Source organism: Hypanus sabinus, chromosome 4 (assembly GCF_030144855.1).
Source record: "Hypanus sabinus isolate sHypSab1 chromosome 4, sHypSab1.hap1, whole genome shotgun sequence".
NCBI classification, from domain to species: Eukaryota; Metazoa; Chordata; class Chondrichthyes; order Myliobatiformes; family Dasyatidae; genus Hypanus; species Hypanus sabinus.
In genome coordinates, this window is record NC_082709.1 from 187,988,424 (window position 1) to 188,015,111 (window position 26,688).

General features: G+C 45.9%; 1 protein-coding gene and 1 pseudogene across 1 annotated transcript in view; one reads left to right on the top strand and one right to left on the bottom strand.

Annotated features, from left to right (window-relative positions):
- The window catches only part of LOC132392198 (sin3 histone deacetylase corepressor complex component SDS3-like), a 36,083-nt pseudogene extending 30,190 nt beyond the window's left edge, over nt 1-5,893 (bottom strand).
- A 177-nt stretch (nt 5,894-6,070) lies between these two features.
- pdxka (pyridoxal (pyridoxine, vitamin B6) kinase a) overlaps nt 6,071-26,688 on the top strand; it is a 47,468-nt gene continuing 26,850 nt past the window's right edge. Inside the window, exons 1-7 of the mRNA XM_059969012.1 lie at nt 6,071-6,463; nt 6,858-6,912; nt 10,797-10,901; nt 16,199-16,282; nt 19,267-19,313; nt 19,570-19,655; nt 25,204-25,249. Coding sequence (XP_059824995.1) covers nt 6,371-6,463; nt 6,858-6,912; nt 10,797-10,901; nt 16,199-16,282; nt 19,267-19,313; nt 19,570-19,655; nt 25,204-25,249 — 516 coding nt within the window. The 5' untranslated portion in view covers nt 6,071-6,370. The remainder of the gene's footprint in view (nt 6,464-6,857; nt 6,913-10,796; nt 10,902-16,198; nt 16,283-19,266; nt 19,314-19,569; nt 19,656-25,203; nt 25,250-26,688) is intronic.

Here is a 26,688-nt window from a genome sequence, read left to right on the forward strand (position 1 = left end):
TGTCCAGACCTGGAAACCATGGGGAAACTGGGGTTGGTTAGATGGGATGTTTGGGGGAAGCTGGTGGCGCACTGCCCTCTTGGTGTTAGGAATTGGATTAATAATACTCCTCCTCCTTCCCTGCTTCATACCCTGTTTAAGGGGATTAGTTACTAGTATTGTGAAGCAAGTGATGCAACCGGGAGCGGCGGCAGATCCTGTGCAGATGCTGCTCCAAAGAGGGAGGGAAGATTATGATTACGATCCAAATCCCTGGGACAAAGGAAATAACTAGCACATTCTAAAAAGAAAAAGGGTGGATTGTGAGAAGTGAACAAGCTGATGACGGTAATGAAGGAGTTAATTTAGAATGTGCTGACACAGAGTGAGCTTGCAACACAAGGGTGAGGGCTGATTAAGCAAACTTGCGAAAACGAAATATTGCAACATGGGAGTAGAGGCTGTCTGGTGCAAAGATAATCGAAACCCGCTGAGAAGCGCAGAGTGGGGGTGGGAGTCTATGAGATAAGTGTGAAACTTAACTATAGTATAAAAAGGCTGTAACAGTGTTAAACGGGACTCAACCTGGCGTGAGCTGGTTGGGTCCGACTCTGCAGACTCGTTTACCACTCTGCAACTTTGGCTGAGACCTGAAGTCATTTCTGACATTCATCATTGCCGAATACCACTCACAAGCCAATCAAACAAAAGAACTGAGTATTCCCTGTTTCCAAAACACCGATGCAAAAGTCAGCAAGCATTTAAACTCAAATGATCCAATCCCGGACAAGCCCCCATATTTATGTTACGTATTCCGGCAACAATAAATATATGAGTTAGGCAAGGGTTTTTATATCAAACAACACATTTATTAAACACTGAAAACAAACCCCCCAAATGTTAACAAACACTAACGTAACCGGAATCAGCTGCTGTGCGGCAGCTTAAACAGTTCTTAAAGTGATGTTGCAAAAACAGTTCTTTAAAGTAATATTGCCAGAAGTTCAAAAATGCTCACAGTCCATTTAAAAGGAGAGATTTTATAAGATGATTTAAATTCTCTTTCACGTCGTTTTGCTTCAATCCCCGGCGTCGAACTTTTCCCACGAAGAATTTACGAAACGGAACAAAACGGCTTAAAGGCACTGACCTTTCCTTTATCACACTGTCCTCAATCTTCTGCTATCCCACAGAGATTAACACAAGAACAGTCAACGAATTCCTTTCAAATAAGGATTAAATAAGGTCGAACCCGTTTCACCGTCGAAAATAGATTCTCCTCAATCTTTAACCCCCGAACTCTGATCTTCACTCTCCACTGATTCTCAAACTAGCAGTATTGTAAAGAAACTGCTGGCAATGACCTTTTAAACTTTAGGCATTAGATAAAAACTTCATCCTTCAACTAAACTGCATCATCACATTAAATCACGCAGTGGCATGAAGTCAACTTGGCAAATCCAGCCACGAACTGCCCCTCCTAACAGGTTGGGATCTTCCTTTTATAACCTGTAAAAAAAACCTGTCACATGATCTCTACTGGCGGGAAAATGACATCACTCCACCATCACAAGACCATTACCTCGTCCAGTATAGCTTCAATCCCAGTCACGTGACAAGGGTACCACTGTCATATCACGAGTGCGTAACAATTTGATGAAGCAGTTGATTGAAATCCTGTTGTTCATTCCATTGTTCTTAAGCTGCTGTTAAAGTACGGTTTTGCCGATATTAAGGATTACCCTCAGTGCTATCGGCCTGGCTCAAGAGGGAGAATTCTTTCAGGTGCACATTCAGCACAAGTGTGAAAATACAATAGAAACCTTACAGTTTGTTGCCAGAATTAGCCTCTGTTTTGATGCTATTTCCCAACTTCTTTGTGAAAAACAAGACACATTGGCTGAGGATTCAAAATACGTACGTGCAAAAGAAACTTTCCTACAAAGGATTAAGTGTACAATTCTCAATGGAGGAAGTGACTGGTTCAAGATTTACCTTGTGCAAAAGGTCCTGTTTGAATGGAGATGCTGGTCTTTTCAGAGATTTAAACTTATTGAGAGTTCGCAGAACTTCCATTATCTGTTCATCTGTTAACAAGTAATTTAACTGCACAGGTGCAGGTTTTCATCTTTTGGCGGTAATTGGAACAGGGTCATTAGGTCTCCTCCTTAGTTTCCTAGTCATTATTGACTTTACCTCCATAGAATCTCCTGTGAGTTCCATTGTTAGCCTCTCATTCTCAATCATCTTTTGCTTTTCTTCTATCTCAATCTTTTTATCTTCAAATTCCTTCACTGCTGCTTTCTTCTCTTTAATATATTTCCTTTCCATTTGTTCTGTCTCCAGTTGCAGAAAAAGCTCTTCATTTTGTATTCTTTCCTTGTATGGTTGATCTAGCTTCTTCATCCTTTTCTGATACTCCTGCAAGGTGCCTTCCTGTAACTGCTGTAGCTGTCTTTTGAGAGATGTCAATTTCTCCTGGTACATCTGCTCCTTTACTTCCAGGTAGTCTTCATCATCCTGCCTATTGGCAATATCTGTCTCCCTTGCATCCTCTGTATCTTCATCCGAGTCGTGGCCAAGGATGCTGCGTTTGTCCTCATTGTTGACATTGTCTAGCTCCTCCTCGTTGGTGTAAAAGTCGACAATGGGTGAGAGGAGAGCTGCGGACATCATCCCCGCCGAGCTGCCCTCCTTTGTTGACACATCTAGTGCCTTGATGGTGTGCCAATCCAACTGGATTTTCCTGAGCCATTCATCTCCCAGCAATGGTGGTCCTCCATTTTTCAGTACATAGAGGTTCAGCTGCTGTGTTTTGTCTCTGTAGGTAACTGTCACTTTAATCTTGCCTTTGGGGCGCACTTTCTGTCCTGTGTAAGTCTTTAGTAGAAGTTTAGTTCATTTCAGAGGTACATGTAAAAACAGTCGTTTGTAGTCATGTACAGAGATCACTGTTAAAGCTGAGCCTGTGTCCAACTCCATTTTCAGTCTCATGCCTGCCACTTGTGGAGTGATCCATATTACTCTTCGATTATCTGTCTCTTTCACGCTGTGAAGTTGCAGACAAGACAATTCACTTTCGTCTGTGTTGTTTTCATCAGAACTGCCTTCTTTCATTTTGTGTACATTGTTGTGTTTTCCTTTCTGGGGTTTCTTGTTTCTCTGTATTTTGTCCCTTTTCTGCTGTTTACTAGCTTTGCATACTCTGCCGGTGTGGCCCTGTTTGCCACAGTTTCTGCATTCTTTGTCTTTAAACCAACAGTCATCAGGGTCATGTGAAATGTTCCCACAAGGTAACATTTCTTTCCTTCATTTCTCTTCAGTGACATTTTATTTGTAACATATTCCAGAGATTTTTGTTGTATCCCGTGCTGCTGTTTCCATTGAAATTACAATGTTCAGCGCCTTCTCTAATATAAGATCTTTTTTACCCAGGAGCTTCTTCTGTGTGGTTTCACAGTGAGTGCCACACACTAACCTGTTCGATAAAATTGCTCCAAATTGACAACGTTCTGGTAATCTGCACAATATTCAGAAATGCTTTCATTTTTGCTCTGATTCCGATTGTGAAATTTAAATCTTTCAGCAATGACCAGTGGTTTGGGGTTTAAATGCTGATGGAGAGTGTGTACTGTTTGCTTGAATGTTTAGTCAGCTGGCTTTTCAGGGGTAACAAGCTCCACAGCAGCGCATATGTTTTTGCTCCCATAACACTGAGTAAGACGCTGGCTTTCTTTTCATCATCAACACCGTCAGCCTCACGATATAACTCCACTCTCTCAATGTAAGTTGCCCAGTCTTCAATGCCACTATCAAATGCTGTAATGGTTCCATTCATCGCCATCTTTGTTTTGTTAATTAAGCCCCGTTTTCCCCTTATTTTCCTTTTTGACTCATGTGTCCTTTTTGCTAGAGCCACAAGCGCACTCCGTCTAGATGTGTGTGTGTCGCTCCTTTATATCTCCCTTCTGGGGCAGGCAGACCCTCAGCCCCTGAGGGTCAGCGCCGGCTGTGATCTCACCTGGACGTGCTGCAGCTCCGACTGTGTCTCTTGGTCTCCCGACATTCCCGACTCCGGCTGTGCTGCCACTTCCTTTCAGACTCACGGCCTTGCTCTGCTGCCTTCTCCCACTCCTTGTCTCGTTCCTTGCGCTCTTCCTCTGAGTGTCATTATCAATTAAAACATGGCGTTCTGATATGATGTAGGTTCATTATCCTCGTTGCCAATTTGTTGTGTATGTGTCCTGGCTACACAACAATGCTATTAATAAAAATGCTGGAGACGGGAGCTGAGGTTCATGATTCTTTACTGGCAGAAACCACACTCGGCACACACATACAGATCAATACGCATTCAATACAGATCAATAGCGCATTCAGCTACGTGTTGCTAAAACATAAAGTAGTCCCTTATTATACTGTAGGCTATACGGTATAGTTTATTTATTATTATGTTTTATTTTATTTATCATTATTATTTTTTCTCTCTCTCTGCTAGATTATGTATTGCATTGAACTGCTGCTGCTAAGTTAACAAATTTCACGTCACATGCCAGTGATAATAAATCTGATTCTGAATTCTAAGAGGGGGCCTGATGGTTAGGGGTAATATCTGTACCTGAATCTGGTGTCCCTGCCTTCTTCAAGAATCTCCGGGGAACTGTTCAGATGGTCTCTCAGTGGCTTTTCCAATGTTCAAAACGGTGTCTCAATGACAATGGTCAGGGGAGTAAGTTACAAAGCCCTAAGGTAATGTTGCAGCTCTATGAAACTCTGGTTAGACCACACAAAGTATTGTGTTCAGCTCTGGTTCCATCATTATATGAAGGATGTGGAAGCTTTAGAGAGTGTACAGGGAGATTTACCAGGGTTTTGCCTGGATTAGAGAGTTTGTCTTACGAAGACAGGTTGAGCAAGCTAGGATTTTTTCCTCTTTGAAGTGAAAGAAAATGAGAGGTGACTTGATAGCAATGTACAAGGTGATAAGGTGCACAGATAGAGTGGACAGTCAGAGACTTTTCCCCAGCAGAAGTAGTTATCAGGAGGCAAAATTTTAAGACGACTGGAGGAAAGTATAGAGGGATATCAGATGTAGTTGTTTTACACAGAGAGCGATGGATGCGTGGAACATGCGTCCAGGGGCGGTGGGAAAGGCAGATAAATTGGGGAGATTTAAGAAACTCTTACATAGGTACATGGATGATAGAAAAATGGAGGGCTCTGTAGCAGGGAAGGGTTAGATTGATCTTAGTAGGTTAAAAGGACAGCACTACATTGTGGGCTGAAGGGCCTGTACTGTGCTGTATTATTCTATAACCTATTTTCTCTTTGTTCATTTGAGCTGAGTGTAAACAGATACATCAGATCTCAAAAATTTCAAAGTTTAAAGTAAATTTATTGTCAAAATACCTATATGCTATCATATACTGGACTACCTTGGGACTGAGGAAAAAAGAAATCTGATAGAATTATAAAAATTATACACAAAAGCTGACAAAAGGGCCCAAAGGATCACTGGGGACCTGAGTGACCCCAACCACAATCTATTCCAGCTGCTACCATCAGGGAAACGGTACCGCGGCATAAAGCTCATGCTGTTTTGAGTGTTACAGGGGACGCTCCGAGCTGTAATGGCGTCATGGTGTCAAAGTTTACTGAGAGAAGGCAGATGAATGGGGTCGAGAGGGCACAGTCTCAGGGTGGTGAATCTGTGGAGATCATTGCCACGGATGGCTGCAGGTCGCTGGGTACATTTAAAGAGGAGGTTAATAACGGGCTGAATGGCCTGTCACGATCTCATGATCCAGGGGACGAGTGCCTAGGACGGAAGGAAAGCGAAGCCGGTCGGCCCGGGCCCAGCTGTTGCCGCGGTGACGGGCAGGGGTCCTGTTTCCATGGAGACGCCGGTGATTGAGGCAGAGGGGTTCTCTTTCCTACCCCCCCCAAACACCCACCCCCTCCGCTCAGCCTCACCCTGACCTCATCGTTGCTAGGCGACACCCGTTGCCGTGAGACCGAGACGCCGATAGGGGCCTTTCCCATAGCGTCATCGGTCGTTTAGGACCCTACGTCGTTTTGGGCGGCTGCCGGCAACGTGCCTGAGCCGCCGAGCCGGGTGAGCTCGGCCCGAGAGCCGTTGCAGACACCCCAGCGACCCGGCAGCGAGCGAGCGGTGGATCTCCGCAGGCCCTGCGCGGCGGACCGCGCCAGGAGCTCGGCAGCCGGGCAGCGCCCGCCACCGGCACTGGGTGTCCGTCTGCGGCCGGCGGTCCTCGCGCTGTCAGTCAGGCCGGGGGAGGGGGAAGGAGAGGGAGGCCGGAGCCGATCCGATCCGTCCCACGCTCGGCCTAAGCCCAAGTCCCCCTCCGCTCCCAGACAGGTCGCCACCGCCATGCTGCCCGAGCCCGATTGCCGTGTCCTCTCCATCCAGAGTCACGTCGTCCGCGGCTTCGTCGGAAACAAGTCGGCCGCCTTCCCGCTGCAGGTCGGTGCGGGAGGGGGAGGAAGGGTCGTGACACCCACTCATTCACACAGAATTACCCCCACACCCCCGCTCACAAACGCACACATTCATTCGCTCACGCGAAATTACACACTTCACCCACCTACTCTCACACACGCATTCGTTCACTCACACTAACCTTTCCCCATCCTCCCCTGATTTCCCAAACTTCAGCAATTTCTGCCCCCCTCTATTCCCTTCTGCTCTCTTTATATATTGCCCTTCTGACACACGTACACCTCGAGCTCCCTGTCTCCTACCCAGATATTTGCCCCAGGGACAGGGGCTGCTGACAACCAGGTTTAATTTAATTCTGCCTGTTTGTCGTGTCCCCTCCCCTGCCCCAGCACTAATGACTCTATGGATCGTCCAACAGGTGCTGGGATTTGAGGTGGACACAGTCAACACGGTGCAGTTCTCCAACCACACAGGTAAGAGTCTCTCCCTTTCGGCAAGTTTCCCAGTAGGAGTGGCTCGGGCTCTCTCCTTTCCCCAGAAGTGATTTATTTAGGGAAAAGGCCATTTGAGCCGCACCACCAGCTCTCCCTGATTTAACCCTAGCCCAACATGGGATGGTTTACGATGACCAATTAATCTACTAACTAGTCCATCTTTGGACTATTGGAGCACCCTGAGGAGCCCCGTGCGTTCATGAGGGAACTTACAGACAGTGGTGGGAATTGAACTCTGGCATGAGCTGCAGTAGTGTCCTGCTACTGTGGGGCCCATGGTATTTCTGGTTGCTACTTTATAGGGAAGGTGTGGAGGCTTTGGAGAGGTTGAGATGAAGTTTACCCAGATCAGAGATCATGAGCCTCTGAGGAGAGGTTGGACAAACTTGCTTTTGCTGGAATTTTGGAGGCTGAGGGAGAGCACTGATACAGGTTTGGAAAATACTGAGAAGCATCGATAGACAAAATCTTATTTCCTCTGGGTGGAGTTATCAAGTATTTGAGGGAATCATTTTAAGGTGAGGGGGAAAGTTTAAAGGAGATGTGTGGGAGAAGGACAGTGGATTCCTGTTTATTGGGACACTTTGGGCACAGTACATTTTGCACCAATTAGCCAAAGTTTCATGGAAATAGTTATAAGAAGTATAAAAAGACAAACTACCATTTAACTGAGTAACAAGTTATGTATTTAAATGAAGTAGAGAACAAATTAGAACACTCCCAATGCTATAAAACTGTGTATTGGTTCTGAGTAGTTGTGGATGTTACACTGTCATGTTCTTTTGATTGTAACTGAACAAAATCAGCGCAAACACCCAGTGCAGATAATGAACTGGCTTCACGATGTTTTCAACAATTGCATACTCCAAGACTTCATTTTCATTGTAATATTCAAGATGATATCAATACTTTCAAATTCTTCATAGTTTCTAACTCAAAATTGTGAAGTTGGTTCACTTCTGCTTCCGGCCATTTCAGGTATCACCAAGCTTGGATGCTCGAAACTTCAGTGAACAAATCAGTTCTGACCTCTCTTACGGCTTATTTCTCACCAACTATCAGTGAGAAAAATCACAGCTTTTTGAACGCAAACACACATTGCTGATGCCATTTAAAGACTGTTTGCAGTAAGCATGGTGTAGAGTCTAACGGCCACGCAAGTGCAGGTGACTGGCACTAGTTAGAAACTGTTCGGCAACAGTCTCCTGCCCCAATTAAACAGCAGAGTGTCCCAAGCAAATGAAGGGAACCCTGGCTACTTTCGTGACTGGTTTTTGTCCTAAATATGAGTGTCTTCCTCTAAGTGGAATCCACTGTGTTCTTTACACAGAGTGGTAGGTGCCTGGAGTGGACTGCCTGGGTGGTGGTGGAGGCAAAGTTTATTTATAGAAACATAGAAAACCTACAGCACAATAAGGACCTTCAGCCCACAAAATTGTGCTGAACATGTCCCTACTTTAGTAATTACTAGGCTTACCCAAAGCCCTCTATTTTTCTAAGCTCCGTGTACCTATCCAAAAGTCTCTTAAAAGACCCTATCGTATCCTCCTCCACCACCGTTGCCAGCAGCCCATTCCACGCACTCACCATTCTCTGCATAAAAAAAACCTAGCCCTGACATCTGACATGTGTATCTACTCCCCTGCACCTTAAACCTGTGTTTCTTTTGTGTTAGCCATTTCAGCCCTGGGAAAAAGCCTCTGACTATCCACACGATCAATGTCTCTCATCATCTTATCCACCTCTATCAGATCACCTCTCATCCTCCTTTGCTCCAAGGAGAAAAGGCTGAGTTTACTCAAACTATTCTCTTATGGCATACTCCCCAATCCAGGCCACATCCTTGTAAATCTCCTCTATGGCTTCCACAACCTTCCTGTAGTGAGGCGACCAATACTGAGCAAATTATGACCAATTTATGTTTACTACATACAACCTTGAGTTTCATCTCTGCACTGAACTGATGCTGTGGCCTGCACACTGTAAGGAGACAAGTATACCTCACAGAGCAACGAGCTGAACACCGGCCCGTCCCTCACCTCTGGCACTGACACTCTGACCTTTTCAATCTCAAAGTCAAAGCCAAAGTAAAATTTATTATCAGAGTAAATACCTGTCACCACATACAACCCTGAGATTCTTTTTCTGTGGGCACACTTAGCAAATCTGTGGAACAGTAACTGTAAACAGGATCAATGGACAACAAGCTACAAAAACAATAAATAGCAATAAATGAGAAGCATGAAATAAAGTGTCCTTAAGTGAGTGTACCTATCCCCTCTCACTCAAGAGTCTGATGGTTGACCGGTAGTAACTGCTGCTGAACCTGGCCTGGTACTTAGATCGTCGGAACCTCAGGTCATTGCTTGCTCTTGGACGTGGGCCCTGTTGATTCACCATGCTCTTGAGCCCAGTACCCACTGCCTCGATTTGGCACGGCACTTAAATTGATGAAACCTGGGGGCTGGCTGTGAGACAGACTGATGAATATACACAGAATGCAGGAATGTGGACCCTATACAGGCAGAGGAGATTTAGTTGAACTTGCCGTTGTTTGGTGGGCCGAAGGGACTGTTCCAGGATCAGAATCGGGCTGAATATCACTGGAATGTTTCAGAAAAATTGAGACTGCAAGTGCTGGAACCTGGAGGAACTCAGTGGAAGGAAAGGAATTGTAAGTATTTCTGGTCAAAATGCTGCAGGGCTTCCATTCAAAGCACTGACAGTTTCTTTAACCTCTCTCACACACAGATTCTGTCCAACATGCTGGGCTGTTCTGGCAGGTTGTGTGGTGGTGTTTTGTCCAATGTCCCCCACACTGGAGAAAGGACATATCGTGCATTGCTGTGTGTAAGAAGTACAGGCTTGTTTGTTTGAATGACCTTCTGTTCTCTCTAATATCTGGCACCCTTCCCAAGGCTGGAGGTGCACAGTCCACCAGCATCCGTTGTCAAAGGGGTAGCAATCATCTCAGCTGTGCGCCTGTAACCCAGCTTCTGAGTGCACTTGGTACGCCACACCAGATGGTTGCCATTTGATTTTATCATGCACAGCTCCCCACTCGTTGCAAAACCGGGAACCCTGGCCAAGGTCAGCAGAACGCTTTGATTTGGGTCTACTGCAATTGCTCTTTATTTCAGAGTCTATACAGGCTTCATTGTCTTCTAACAACTAAACAATTCCAACGTAGCTTTTGCAATGTCCACAAGGGTTTCTGCAGTAAATCCCACCCACCCCGGACATTCTCTATTCTCTCATCGGGCAGACGATACAAAAGCATTTAGCACCAGGCTCGAGGACAGCTTCTACCCCACTGTCGAATGGTGTCCTTGGACTCTTCACCTCACCCGTCTATCTCAGAATGACCGGTTGGTGTGTGTGATAATAATAAACCCATTCAAAGCACACCCTGTTGCGTTTGGGTCCATGCAGATCCCTCATCTATTGGATAACACTCTGATTCCACTGGCAAAACAGCTCTGGTTGTCACAAATTATTAAGATAAAAATGAGCTTTATTTGTCAAATGTATGTCAAAAACGTACAGTGAAATACCTTGTTTGTGTCAACAACCAGCACGGTCCTAGTATATGCTGGGGACAGTCCACAGAAATTTGCCATGCATCCAGCTCCAACATTGCATGCCCACATTTCCAGCCTTAACCTTTATGTGTTTGGAATGTGGGAGGAAACCAACATGGTTACAATCGCCTTGATGAAAATGTTGCAAATCAAATCCCAGTCTGTGATTGTTGGCAGTGTAAAGCGCTGTGCTAATGCTGCCACCCAACACCTCACCCCCTAAGACTTGCTGCTCATTCCCCTCACTACTACTGCTCAGTGTTTCCTCTGTTCCTCATTCAGGGTACGATCACTGGAAGGGGCAAGTCATGACAGCTGGTGAACTCCAGACACTGTACGAAGGCCTCAGACTGAACGATGTGACTCGCTACGATTATGTGCTGACAGGTAGATGGGTATCTTATCTTGATAGATGAAGGTGTATTGGATACGGTCTAACCTGAGTGTGGCTGTATGAAGACTGTAGAGGGAGCTTCATTCTATCTAACTGTCCCTGCCCTGGGAGTGTGTGATGGGACAGTGTAGAGGGAGTTTCACTCTGTATCTGACTGTCTCTGCCCTGGGAGAGTGTGATGGGACAGTGTAGAGGGAGCTTCTCTCTGTATCTAACTGTCCCTGCCTGGGAGTGTGTGATGGGACAGTGTAGAGGGAGTATCACTCTGTATCTAACTGTCCCTGCCCTGGGAGTGTGTGATGGGACAGTGTAGAGGGAGCTTCACTCTGTATCTGACTGTCCCTGCCCTGGGAGTGTGTGATGGGACAAAGTAAAGTGTGGGTTCCAAACTTTTTTATGCCATGGGCACTTACCATTGTCCCTGGACCCCCTGTTGGGAACTACTTGTGTGGAGGGAGCTTCCCTCTCACCTTGTTGTCACAGTGAGGTCACAGCTCATGAGATTTTGGTGGTTTGGAGTTCGGGGACTGGTGGGGGTGGGGTGGTCTTGGTTTTATTCTTCAGTCATTGAGCTGAGCTGGGGGAGGTTGGGGAGAGAGACAAGTGGGTTTTAAATTTAAAGATACAGCACGTTAACAGGCCCTTCCAGCCCTGAAATTTTGTGCTGCCCAGTTGCACCCATGTGACTAACTAACCTACTAACCTGTACGTCTTTAGAATGTGGGAGGAACCTGGAGTACCCGGAACAAGCTCATGGGGAGAGTATAAATTCCTTATAGACTGCAGTGGGAACTGAACCCGGGTCACCGGTGCTGTAACAGTGTTACACAAACTCTTACGCTGCCATTCCACCCGTTGTGGACCCGTTGTGGATTTTGAATTGGGAGCAAGTTACAGCTTGTGATTCAGCTGGGAGCTCAGAGAATTCGACCGTGTAGGTAGGATTTAAGCCTACCTGGTCAATACCTGTGGAGGAGGGGGAACTGCGCAGGCGCGAGTGATGTCAGCGTCGAGCGCGCACTTTAAAAGGCAGGACTTCTTTTCAGAGCGGGCAGCGGAGTCCGTGGAAGCAGAGTCCTGGGCTTTGGCTAAGTGGGCTTCGGCGTAAGGGGACTTCGGTAAGCCTGTGTGATTGCTCGCTGAGGGGAAGAAGGTAAGGTCGCTAGGTGCTTTTTAGACTTATTCTATTAATCCAGTTCAGGTATGGGGGAGACAGTCAGAGCAGTGGTGTGCTCCGTATGCAGTATGTGGGAAGTCAGGGTCAACACAGTTGTCCCTGATGACCACACCTGCAAAAGGTGCGTCCAGCTGCGGCTCCTATCAGACCGAGTTAGGGAGTTGGAGCAGGAGCTGGATGAACTACGGATCATTCGGGAGGTGGAGGCAGAGATAGATAGGAGTTATCAGGAGGTAGTCACACCAAAAAACCAAGAAGTAGGCAGATGGGTGACGGTCCAGAGAGGCAGGGGGAGCAGGCAGAGAGAGCAGAGCACCCCTGCGGCCATTCCCATTAACAATAAGTATACCGTACTGGATACTGTTGATGGGGATGACCTACCAGGAATGAGTTGTAGTGGTCCTGCCTCTGGCACAGAGGTTGAACCCTCAACTAGGAAGGGGAGGAGGGAAGAGAAGAGAGCAATAGTTTTAGGGGATTCTATAGTCAGGGGGGCAGATAGGAGATTTTGTGGGGCAGATCGGGAGTCTCAGATGGTATGTTGCCTCCCTGGTGCCAGGGTCCGGGACATCTCAGATCGGGTGCAGACTATTCTTGAGAACGAGGGCATGAACCCAGATGTAGTGGTCCATGTAGGGACCAACGATGTAGGTAAGGTGAGTGAGGGGGTCCTGCTTAGAGAGTTCAGGGAGTTAGGAGTGAAGCTGAAAGGCAGGACCTCCAGGGTGACAATCTCGGGATTGCTACCTGTGCCACGTGCGAGTGAGGCGAAGAATAGAATGATTATGCACATTAATACGAGGCTGAGAGCATGGTGCAGGAAGGAAGGGTTCAGGTTTTTGGATAATCGGTCTTTGTTCCAGGGACATTGGGATCTGTTTCGAAGGGATGGTCTACATCTGAACCGGAGGGGTACTAACATTCTTGCAGGAGTGTTTGCCAGTGCTGCTCGGGGGGGTTTAAACTAGATGTGCAAGGGGCAGGGATCCAGATCCAGAGGGTTGGTCAGAAGGTGCATGGGGTTAAATGTGTACAAGGTTTGGGTGATCTTGAGAAGGTCATCAAAATTCAGGGTGCAATTTGCCCGATGGAAGTTCAAGGAGCTGGGTTAGGTACAGTAGACAGTGTTTTAAGCAAAGAGAGGAGGAATGGGCTAAGAATTCTATACTTGAATGCGCGTAGTGTCAGAAATAAGACAGATGAGCTTGAAGCTCAGATGAAAATGGGGAACTACGATATTGTTGGGATAACGGAGACATGGCTGCAAGGGGATCAGGCCTGGGAATTGAGTGTACCAGGGTATACGTGCTATCGTAGAGACAGAAATATGGGAAGAGGGGGTGGGGTGGCCCTGTTGGTGAGGAATGAGATTCAGTCCTTAGCAAGAGGTGACTTGGGAACAGGGAAAGTAGAATCTGTGTGGATTGAGCTGAGGAACAGTAAGGGTAAAAAGACCCTAATGGGTGTTGTGAACAGGCCCCCAAACAGTAGCGTGGATATTGGGTACAAGTTGATTAGGGAGTTAACATTGGCATGTGCTAAAGGTAATGCAGTCGTTATGGGAGATTTCAACATGCAGGTGGACTGGGAGAATCAGGTAGGTGCTGGACCCCAGGATAGGGAGTTTGTGGAGTGTCTAAGGGATGTATTTTTGGAACAGCTTGTACTTGAGCCAACCAGGAACGAGGCTATTTTGGACTTGATGATGTGTAATGAACAGGAATTGATAAGTGATCTTGAAGTAAAGGAGCCATTAGGAAGTAGTGATCATAACATGATAAGTTTTTATCTACAATTTGAGATGGATAAGGGCAGATCAGAGGTGTCAGTGTTGCAATTAAATAAAGGAGACTACGGAGCCATGAGGGAAGAGCTGGCCAAAGTTAAATGGGCGGATGCCCTGGCAGGAAAGACAGTGGATCAGCAGTGGCAGATATTCTTGGGCATAATACAAAATATGCAAATGCAGTTCATTCCAATGAGAAGGAAGGATTCAAAGAGGGGGAAGGGGCCACAGTGGTTGACAAAGGAAGTCAGAGATTGTATAGCATTAAAGAAAAAGAAGTATGACAGGGCTAAGATGAGTGGGAATACAGATGATTGGGAAAGTTTTAAGGAACAGCAGATCTTAACTAAAAAAGCAATACGGAGAGAAAAAATCAGGTATGAGTTCAGTCTAGCCAGGAATATAAAAGGGGATAGCAAAAGCTTTTTTAGCTATGTGAATAGAAAGAAGATAGTTAAGAACAATGTTGGCCCCTTGAAGAATGAATTGGGAGAAATTGTTATGGGAAACAGGGAAATGGCAACAGAATTTAATGCATACTTTAGATCTGTCTTCACCAGGGAGGACACAAGCAATCTCCCAGATGTATGGATGGGCCAGGGTCATAAGATATCAGAGGAATTGAGACAGATTGACATTAGGAAAGAAACTGTGATGAGTAGACTGGTAGGACTGAAGGCTAATAAATCCCCGGGTCCAGATGGTCTGCATCCGAGGGTTCTAAAGGAGGTGGCTCAGGAAATTGTGGATGCATTGGTAATCATTTTCCAATGTTCCTTAGATTCAGGATCAGTTCCTGAAGATTGGAGAGTGGCTAATGTTGTCCCACTTTTCAAGAAGGGAGGGAAGGAGAAAACGGAGAACTATCGCCCTGTTAGCCTAACGTCAGTCATGGGGAAGATGCTTGAGTCCATTATTAAGGACGAAATAGTGGCACATCTTGATGGCAGTAATAGGATTAGGCCGAGCCAGCATGGATTTACCAAGGGCAAATCATGCTTGACTAATCTGATGGAGTTTTTTGAGGGTGTAACAAGGATGTTAGACGAGGGTAAGCCAGTAGATGTTGTGTACCTAGATTTTCAGAAAGCATTCGATAAGGTGCCACATAGGAGATTGGTGAGTAAAATCAGAGCTCATGGCATTGGGGGCAGGGTTTCAACATGGATAGAAAACTGGTTGGCAGATAGAAAGCAAAGGGTAGCAGTGAATGGGTGTTTCTCGGACTGGCTGTGGGGTACCACAGGGCTCTGTATTGGGACCACAGCTCTTTACGATTTATGTCAATGATTTAGATGAGGGCATTGAAAACTATATCAGCAAGTTTGCTGACGATACTAAACTGGGTGGCAGTGTGACATGCGAAGAAGACGTTAGGAGAATACAGGGAGACTTGGATAGGCTGAGTGAGTGGGCAGATACTTGGCAGATGTCATTCAATGTGAATAAATGTGAAGTTATCCACTTTGGAAGCTGGAACATGAGGGCAGAGTATTGTCTGCACGGTGTCGAGTTAGGTAAGGGAGAAATGCAAAGAGACCTAGGAGTCCTAGTTCATCAGTCAATGAAGGTGAATGAGCAAGTGCAACAGGCAGTGAAGAGGGCAAATGGAATGTTGGCCTTTGTTACAAGGGGAATTGAATACAAGAGCAAGGATGTTCTTTTGCATTTGTACAGGGCCCTGGTGAGACCACACCTGGAATATTGTGTACAGTTTTGGTCTCCAGGTTTAACGAAGGACATTCTGGCAATTGAGGAAGTGCAGCGTAGATTCACTAGGTTGATTCCTGGGATGGCAGGGCTGTCTTACGCAGAGAGATTGGAGAGATTGGGCTTGTACACGCTGGAATTGAGGAGATTGAGAGGGGATCTGATTGAAACGTTTAAGATAATTAAAGGATTTGATAGGATTGAGGCAGGTAATATGTTCCAGATGTTGGGAGAGTCCAGTACCAGAGGGCATGGATTGAGAATAAGAGGTCAGTTATTTAAAACAGAGTTGAGGAAGAGCTTCTTCTCCCAGAGAGTTGTGGAGGTGTGGAATGCACTGCCTCGGAAGACGGTGGAGGCCAATTCTCTGGATGCTTTCAAGAAGGAGCTGGATAGATATCTGATGGATAGGGGAATCAAGGGATATGGGGACAAGGCAGGGACTGGGTATTGATAGTGAATGATCAGCCATGATCTCAGAATGGCGGTGCAGACTCGAGGGGCCGAATAGTCTACTTCTGCACCTATTGTCTATTGTCTATTGGATCATGTGGCTCAATGGGAGGTGTGGCTTCTCCCTGTCCCAGTGACTGACCCACCTTTGTCTTTTCCTCCAGGTTACACCCGGGACACCTCTTTCCTGGAGAAAGTGATGGAAATTATCAAGGAACTGCGGAGACAGAATCCCAAGCTGGTCTATGGTGAGTGTAGGAAATGCTGATCAGATTCTGTCCTCGAAGCTTAGTCAATATCGTGTAACACACAGCCACAGGAAGAATAATCTAATCTCCCAGTGATGCCAGAGGTTATCGATACACCAGACCTTTACCCTCCTGGTGTCTGATGTTGTTTGGATATCACTAGTTTAAACCTTTGTAATCCCTTGCCCAGATGACATTGTTTGCTGAGTGTCTTTGAATTGTCGCTGTGTAAAAGGAAACTGATTTGATTGACGGGCTGTTTGAATGACCTCCCTTGACTTAGAGTGCTGGGGAATACAGGGTTGATGCTGACAATGCTTTGGAATGAAGTCGAGGAGTGAGATAATCCACGTGGTGCCGTCTCTGCTGTTCTACTCTCCATTTCCTTTTAGCCCCTCTGGCTGATATCCCTATTTCCACTGTTCCCTTTTGATAGTTCCTGTCGAATTTGCTGCCCTCCGCCACCCAATCACAATCACTTCCTGAGGAAATTCCTGTTCCCTGTCCTTTTACCCCACCTACCAAAATAAACCATGATTTGCCCCCTCCACCTCCTGAAAATATTAGCTTTGTTTGTTACATGTACAGAGTAATGTTGCAACATACAGGGAAGTGTAGCAATTGTGTCGATAACCAACCCAGTCTGATGCTGGTGCTGTGGCCTCCGCCTGGTACAGTCCAGGGAAAATAGTCCTGGAGAAAATCAGAGGTTGATTGGTTGTTGATTAATCAGTATGCCAAAGGCTCAAAGTCAAAGTAAAATTAATTATCAAAGGACATACGTATCAACACATACAGCCCTAAGATTCTTTTTCTGTGGGCATACTTAGCAAATCTATAGAACAGCAACTGTGAACAGGATCAATGGACAACAAACTGTGCAACTGCAAATATAAATAAATAATAATAAATAACAAACATGAAATAACCACATAACAGAGTCCTTAGGTGAGTGTAGTTATCCCCTTTTGCTCAAGTGTCTGATGGTTGAGGGGTAGTAACTGATCTTGAAGCTGGTGGTTCGAGTCCTGAGGCACCTGCACCTTCTACCTGATGACAACAGTGAGAAAAGAGCACGGCCTGGGTGGTGAGGATCTTTGATTGATGCTGCTTTTCTACAGCAGTGTTTCATGTAAATGTGATCAATGGTTGGGAGGGTATTGCCTGTGATGTACTGGGCTGAATCCACTACCACTAGGATTCACTAGGATTTTCCACTGAAAGGTGTTGGTATTCCTATACCAGGCAGTAATGTAGCCAGTCAGTACATACCTATGGAAAACATTGACAAACTTGTGTAGATTTGTGGTGTACAGTGAAATATTTGGTAAGTTTTGCTATCTGGAAGACTTCATCTATAGAATTGTTGTTCACTGCTGCAATCTTGTTTCCATACCAAACTGTCAACATACTCTCCACACACATCTATGGAAGTTTGTCAAGGTTTTAGATGTCATGCTGAATCTGTTTTCCTTGTAATGGCACCTACAAAACATCTTGTGTGCATCTTTTCCAACATGGTCACGTAAGAGATATACTTCCAAGTAACTAACTCCAGTCAGATGAGGGTTGAGGAGCCTCAGGCATCACACCATGCTCTCCTCTCACTGCTGCCATCAGGAAGAAGGTACAGGAGCCTTAGTTCCCACACCACCAGATTCAGGAACGGTTCTTACCCTATAACCATCAGCCTGCTGAAGAGCATAGGTAACTTCACTCACCTCAACAATGAACTGGCTCCACAAACTATCAACTATAACTCAATTTTTCAGTATTACTTTAAAAATTATTCGCACAATTCACTTTCTTTAAAGACCATGATTTAGGACCAGAATTGAGCCTTTCAGCCTATCAAGTCTGCTCTGCCATTCCATCATGGCTGATTTATCCCCTCTCAACCCCATTTTCCTGCTTTTACCCTGTAATCTTGGACACCCTGACTAATGACACTATCAGCCTCTGCTTTAAATACACCCAATAACCTGGCCTCCATTGCTGTCTGTGGCAAAGAAATCCAGATTTGCCACCCTCCAGCTAAAGAAATTCCCTTTCACCTCTGTTCTAAATGAGCATCTTTCTGTTCTAAGACTGTGCTGTCTGATCTAAGACTCCCTACTAAAGGAAGCACCCTTTCTACTTTACCATCTGGTTTCAATGAGGTTCTTCCCTCATTCTCTTGTGAGTACTGGCCCAGAGCCATCAAATGGTCTTCATACTTTAACCCTTTCAATCCAGGGATATTCTCAGTATTTGATTACTTTTTTATTATTTGCTCAATTTACCACCTTTTGTACATTGGTTGTGGTCTTTGTTACGTAGTTTTAATCAATTTCATTGTATTTTTTAATTTTCCTGTGAATGCCTGCAAGAAATGAATCTTGGGGTTGTATATGGTGACCATATGCACTTTGATAAGTTTACTTTGAAGGGGAGCACTAGTGTCAGGGACAGAGACTGGGAACAAAATTCAAAGTAAATTTATTATCGAAGTACATATACTGTAGGTCACCATATACAACCATGACATTCATTTTCTTGTGGGCATTCACAGTAAGTACAAAGAAACAAAATAATAAATAAACAAATATCAAGAATATGGGACAAACAGTCCTTGAAAGTGAGTCTATAGGTTGTGGGAACACCGATGTTGAGGTGAGTGAAGTTATGCCCTCTGGTTCAGGAGCCCGATGTTTGAAGGTTAATAACTGTTCCTGAAGCTGGTGGTGTGAGTCCTGAGGCTCCTGTACCTTCCTCCTGATGGCAGCTTGGGAGGTGGGGGGTCCCTGTGGATGGATGCTGCTTTCCTGCAACAATGCTGTCTGTGGATGTGCACAGTAGCGGGGAGGGCTTTACCTGTGATGGATGGACTGTATCCACTACTGTTTGTAGGATTTTCTGTTCAAAGGCTTTGGTGTTTCCATACCAGGAGTGGGTGGTGGGGCACACTCAACGTAAAAGAAAATTGCTCATTTATTCTCTTACAGTTTGTGATCCGGTGATGGGCGATAAGAGAAATGGGGACGGGTACATGGTGAGTGGTGTGCCTCTCTGCACTTCGTGTCCATTTTTGTGTGTTTGTGTGTGTAAGCGTGCGTTTGTGTGTACAAGTGTGTGTGTGTTTGTGTGTACAAGTGTGTGTGAGTGTGTGTTTGTGTGTACAAGTGTGTGTGTGTGTCTTGTCTCCCTCTCCGCCTCTCTCTCCCACCACCCTTTCCCTTCCTCCATCTTCCACCCTGCCCAACGTTTAGGAGGTAGTTTCATTGCTGAAGGTATTCTTCTTTTCCTAGTATGTTCCAGAGATTCTTCTTCCAGTATACAAGGAGAAGGTGGTTCCGCTCGCTGACATCATCACTCCAAATCAGTACGAGGCAGAGTAAGTGGCCGCAGATTGCAACTCCCTGCCCTTCCTCTGTGTTTGAGCCCAGCCTCTGATCGAAGCAGGAGACTCCAATGTGCCCAGTGGACTTTCCCCTGGTGAATGTCTTGCCCTTCATCTCCCTCTCCGCACCCCCACTGGGTTTTTTCTTCTCACTTATTAGAGAGGTAAGGCAGTGTGGAACATGTCCACTAACTTTGGTCTGTGGAGGAAACTCACAAGCACACAGGAATAGCATGCAAACTTTCTTACAGAGGATTTCGGAATTGAACTCCAAACCCTAAGGCCCTGACTGTGCTGACCTTTGTGTTCCCACGGTGCCCATCACAGTCTTCCCTTGTTTAAGCTGACTTAAGTTCAGCCCATCCTCAAAGATTCTTCCACTCCCAGGGGTCAGACTATCCAGAACTACTGTTGATGTTTCTGTAGCTCTGGGTTTTTACAGATAAGGTTGCTAGCCCCACACTCAACCCTCCTCCTTTCAAGTCAAGTCAAGCTTATTGTCATTTCGACCATACACTGCCGGTACAGTACACAGTAAAAACGAAACAACATTCCTCCAGGACCCTGGTGCTACATGAGACAACACAAAACTACACTAGACTATGTGAGGCAGCACAAGGCTACACTAGACTATGTAAAACAATGTAAAAACTGCACTAGACTACAGACCTGCACAGGATTACATGAAGTGTACAAAACAGTGCAGGGCAGTACAATAATTAATAGACAAGACAATAGGCACAGTAAAGGATAAATTACAATATAATAATAAACGATACAGATTCACAGCAGGACTTGGGATCGTCCACGGTGAAGTCCATTCCCAACTCTCTTCCTTTGGCAGTCAGATGGGACCGTCCATGTGGGGTTTACGTCCCACAGACAGACAGACATACTTTATAGATCCTGAGGGAAATTGGGATCCCTCCTCCTTTCACAGCCAGGCTTGGGACTGTAGATGGCAGAGTTCCCACTGGGTTACCAATTGTAACCTTGCTTGCTAATCCAACCTGCCTCACTTCAACGAATGAAATCAACAAATACTTTGGTCAAGGTTAGATAAACAGAATGTGCCAAGTTTGTAACATCTCTTATCACTGAGTGTTTTACAGTGCATGACCTTGACTGATGAAGAGTCTTTGGTTAATGCAGATTATCTAGAGGTGTTTGGGGAAGGCGAGACACAGGAATGTCTGCTAATTCTAAGGCAACATTCAGGCCTGAAAGGCCTAAGCAGAGTGAATATGCAGAGGATGCTCCCTATAGTGGGGGAGTCTAGGACCAGAGGACACAGATAGAGTGGGTGTGGAGAGGATGTTCCCTATAGTGGGGGAGTCTAGGACAAGAGGACACAGATAGAGTGGATGTGGAGAGTATGTTTCCTATAGTGGGGGAGTCTAGGACCAGAGGACACAGATAGAATGGATGTGGAGAGTATGTTTCCTATAGTGGGGGAATCTAGGACCAGAGGACACAGATAGAATGGATGTGGAGAGGATGTTTCCTATAGTGGGGGAGTCTAGGACCAGAGGACACAGATAGAGTGGATGTGGGGAGAATGCTCCCTATAGTGGGGGAGTCTCGGACCTGAGGGTACAGAACCAACCGCTCAACAGATGACGCCATTGCCATCACCCTCCATCTGGCCCTAACCCACCTGGACAAAAAAGACACATATGTTTGGATGCTGTTCATAGACTTCAGTTCAGCATTCAACACAATCATCCCACAGAAACTGATTGGAAAGCTGAGCCTACTGGGCCTGAACACCTCCCTCTGCAACTGGATCCTAGACTTCCTGACTGGGAGACCTCAGTCAGTCCGGATCGGAAGCAGCATCTCCAACACCATCACACTGAGCACGGGGGCTCCCCAGGGCTGCGTGCTCAGTCCACTGCTGTTCACTCTGCTGACCCACCACTGTGCTGCAACACACAGCTCAAACCACATCATCAAGTTCACCGATGACAAGACCACGGTGGGTCTCATCAGCAAGAACGACGAGTCAGCTTACAGAGAGGAGGTGCAGCGGCTAACAGACTGGTGCAGAGCCAACAACCTGTCTCTGAATGTGAACAAAACAAAAGCGATGGTTGTTGACTTCAGGAGGGCACGGAGTGACCATTCCCCGCTGAACATCGACGGCTCCTCGGTAGAGATCGTTAAGAGCATCAAATTTTTTGTTGTTCATCTGACGGAGAATCTCACCTGGTCCCTCAATACCAGTTCCATAGCAAAGAAAGCCCAGCAGAGTCTCTACTTTCCACGAAGGCTGAGGAAAGTCCATCTCCCACCTCCCATCCTCATCACATTCTACAGGGGTTGTATTGAGAGTATCCAGAGCAGCTGCATCACTGCCTGGTTCAGAAATTGCACCATCTCGGATCGCAAGACCCTGCAGCGGATAGTGAGGTCAGCTGAGAAGATCATCGGGGTCTCTCTTCCTGCCATTACGGACATTTACACTACACGCTGCATCCACAGAGCAAACAGCTTTATGAAGGACCCCATGCACCCCTCATACAATCTCTTCTCCCTCCTGCCATCTGGGAAAAGGCACCGAAGCATTCGGGCTCTCACGACGAGACTATATAACAGTTTCTTTCCCCCAAGCTATCAGACTCCTCAATACTCAGAGCCTGGACTGACACCAACTTACTGCCCTATTGTCCTGTTTATTATTTATTGTAATGCCTGCACTGTTTTGTGCACTTTATGCAGTCCTGGGTAGGTCTGTAGTCTAGTGTAGTTTTTTTTTCTGTGTTGTTTTTTACATAGCTCAGTCTAGTTTTTGTACTGTGTCATGTAACACCATGGTCCTGAAAAAACATCTCATTTTTACTATATACTGTACCAGCAGTTATGGTTGAAATGACAATAAAAGTCACTTGACTTGAGATAGAGTGGATGTGGAGAGGATGTTTCCTATAGTGGGTGAGTCTAGGACCAGAGGACACAGATAGAGTGGATGTGGAGAGGATGTTTCCTATAGTGGGGGAGTCTAGGAACAGGGGACACAGATAGAGTGCATGTGGAGAGGATGTTTCCTATAGTGGGGGAGTCTAGGACCAGAGGGCACAGATAGAGTGCATGTGGAGAGGATGTTCCCTATCGTGGTGGAGTCTAGGACCAGAGGACACAGATAGAGTGGATGTGGAGAGGATGTTTCCTATAGTGGGGGAGTCTAGGACCAGAGGGCACAGATAGAGTGGATGTGGAGAGGATGTTTCCTATAGTGGGGAGTCTAGGAACAGAGGACACAGATAGAGTGGATGTGGAGAGGATGTTTACTGTAGTGGGGAGTCTAGGACCAGAGGACACAGATAGAGTGGATGTGGAGAGGATGTTTCCTATAGTGGGGGAGTCTAGGAACAGGGGACACAGATAGAGTGCATGTGGAGAGGATGTTTCCTATAGTGGGGGAGTCTAGGACCAGAGGGCACAGATAGAGTGCATGTGGAGAGGATGTTCCCTATCGTGGTGGAGTCTAGGACCAGAGGACACAGATAGAGTGGATGTGGAGAGGATGTTTCCTATAGTGGGGGAGTCTAGGACCAGAGGGCACAGATAGAGTGGATGTGGAGAGGATGTTTCCTATAGTGGGGAGTCTAGGAACAGAGGACACAGATAGAGTGGATGTGGAGAGGATGTTTACTGTAGTGGGGAGTCTAGGACCAGAGGACACAGATAGAGTGGATGTGGAGAGGATGTTTCCTATAGTGGGGGAGTCTAGGACCAGAGGACACAGAAAGAGTGGATGTGGAGAGGATGTTTCCTATAGTGGGGGAGTCTAGGAACAGAGGACACAGATAGAGTGGATGTGGAGAGGATGTTTCCTATAGTGGGGGAGTCTAGGACCAGAGGGCACAGATAGAGTGGATGTGGAGAGGATGTTTCCTATAGTGGGGAGTCTAGGAACAGAGGACACAGATAGAGTGGATGTGGAGAGGATGTTTACTGTAGTGGGGAGTCTAGGACCAGAGGACACAGATAGAGTGGATGTGGAGAGGATGTTTCCTATAGTGGGGGAGTCTAGGACCAGAGGACACAGAAAGAGTGGATGTGGAGAGGATGTTTCCTATAGTGGGGGAGTCTAGGAACAGAGGACACAGATAGAGTGGATGTGGAGAGGATGTTTCCTATAGTGGGGGAGTCTAGGACCAGAGGACACAGAAAGAGTGGATGTGGAGAGGATGTTTCCTATAGTGGGGGAGTCTAGGAACAGGGGACACAGATAGAGTGCATGTGGAGAGGATGTTTCCTATAGTGGGGGAGTCTAGGACCAGAGGGCACAGATAGAGTGCATGTGGAGAGGATGTTCCCTATCGTGGTGGAGTCTAGGACCAGAGGACACAGATAGAGTGGATGTGGAGAGGATGTTTCCTATAGTGGGGGAGTCTAGGACCAGAGGGCACAGATAGAGTGGATGTGGAGAGGATGTTTCCTATAGTGGGGAGTCTAGGAACAGAGGGCACAGATAGAGTGGATGTGGAGAGGATGTTTCCTATAGTGGGGAGTCTAGGAACAGAGGACACAGATAGAGTGGATGTGGAGAGGATGTTTACTGTAGTGGGGAGTCTAGGACCAGAGGACACAGATAGAGTGGATGTGGAGAGGATGTTTCCTATAGTGGGGGAGTCTAGGAACAGGGGACACAGATAGAGTGCATGTGGAGAGGATGTTTCCTATAGTGGGGGAGTCTAGGACCAGAGGGCACAGATAGAGTGCATGTGGAGAGGATGTTCCCTATCGTGGTGGAGTCTAGGACCAGAGGACACAGATAGAGTGGATGTGGAGAGGATGTTTCCTATAGTGGGGGAGTCTAGGACCAGAGGGCACAGATAGAGTGGATGTGGAGAGGATGTTTCCTATAGTGGGGAGTCTAGGAACAGAGGACACAGATAGAGTGGATGTGGAGAGGATGTTTACTGTAGTGGGGAGTCTAGGACCAGAGGACACAGATAGAGTGGATGTGGAGAGGATGTTTCCTATAGTGGGGGAGTCTAGGACCAGAGGACACAGAAAGAGTGGATGTGGAGAGGATGTTTCCTATAGTGGGGGAGTCTAGGAACAGAGGACACAGATAGAGTGGATATGGAGAGGATGTTTCCTATAGTGGGGGAGTCTAGGACCAGAGGACACAGATAGAGTAGATGTGGCGAGGATGTGGGGAGTCTATATAATGATGTCCATTTAGAACAATGATGAGGAGGAATTCCTTTAGCCAGAGGCTGGTGAATCTGTGGAATTCATTGCCACAGACAACTGTGGAGGCCAAGTCATTGGGTATGTTTAAAGCAAAGATTAATAAGTTCTTGATTAGTTAGGGCATCAAAGGTTACAGGAAGCAGGCAGGAGAACGGATTGAGAGTGATAATAAATCAGCTGTAATGGACTGTCAGAGAAGAATCAGTTAGGGTTTCTGGAAGCCATTTGTAGGGGGTTGTTCTGGGAGCTATCTGGCTCCAGTTCTGATGACATTTGCTGAATTAGCAGGCAGGTTATTGCTGAGAATTAACCTGGCTTTGTCTTCCTATGTCAGAATCCTCGCAGGGCGGAAGATGAACACAGAGGAGGAGGCCATTAAGGTAATGCGGTCTGTGGTAACTATTTTATTCTCTCACCAGGGTCTGTCTAATGAGATGGCAAGTCAGGCCTATCACTCCTCTGGGGCTTTGAGCAATCCCAGCTGCACAGTCAGCAGTGTGTGATGTACAATACCTAACCTGATGTCTTCTGCTTTGTGGCGTTTCCGAGGCAATGTAGATCAGCAGTTATAAGCCCTGCAGCCCACAATGTTGTACTGAACCAATTAAACCGATACATATACAGTCCCTATAAAAAGTATTCACCCCCCCCCCCGAAGCTTTATATTTTATAGTTTTACAACATGGAGTCACAGTGGATTTAATTTGGCTTTTTGACACTGATCAACAGAAAAAAGAACTTTTGTGTCAAAGTGAAAACAGATCTCTACAAAGTTATCTAAATTAATTCCAAATATAAAACACAAAATTGTTGATTGCATAAGTATTCACCCCCTTCAAATCAGTATTGGCTACACCAGTGATATTAGAGGGGAGTCAATTGCTTACAATCAATTATTTTGTGTTTTATATTTGCAATTAATTTATTTCACTTTGTAGAAATCTGTTTTCACTTTGACACGCAGGAGTCTTTTTCTGTTAATCAGTATCAAAAAAAGCTACAATTAATCAGCTGTGATTCAACGTTGTAAAACAATAAAATATAAAAATTTCACAGGGGGTTGAATATTTTTCATAGGCCCTGTATGCCACTATATAGAGCCCTGAGATTTGTTTACCTGCAGGCACTCAAAGTAAATAGAAGAAACACAATAGAATCATTGAAAGACCCAATGCCCAGCAGGACGGACACACAACCAGAGTGCAAAAAGAAAAACAACACATGGTGCAAACATAAAAAGAAAGTCAAGAAAAGAAATAATTAATAAATAAATAAGCATTCTCCCACTGTCCACACTTCTGTCCTATCAAATAAAGAGTCTTTGAAATTGAGTCCAGTTCAGAAAAGTTGAGTGAAGTTCTCCCTTCTGGATCAAGAGCCTGTTTGGTTGAGGGGTGATAACTATTCCTGTACGTTCATGTGTCTATTTCAGGACTTCCTAAGCCCCTCTATATTTTTTGCCTCCACCACTACTGCTGGCAGTCTGTTCTGGGCACCTACCATTCTTGGTGCCCCACACATCTCCTTTGAACTTGCATCCTCTCTCCTTAAATGCATGACATCTGGTATGAGACAGTTCAACTCTAGGGGACAAAGATATCAGCTGTTCCATTATTTATTGCCCGATTGAAAATAAAGTTCTGCACGTGCTGGAAATATCCAGCTTCCGATAATTTGATCTGCCTTCTTCAACCACTGCTGCCCTGGTGAACGGACCACCAGTTGTGGAAGCAGTTCTATAATTTAAACCCAGAGATGATGAAATACCCAGAGATATTTCCCAGTCTTACCCAGTCCCTACTGTGAAAGTTTACTATAC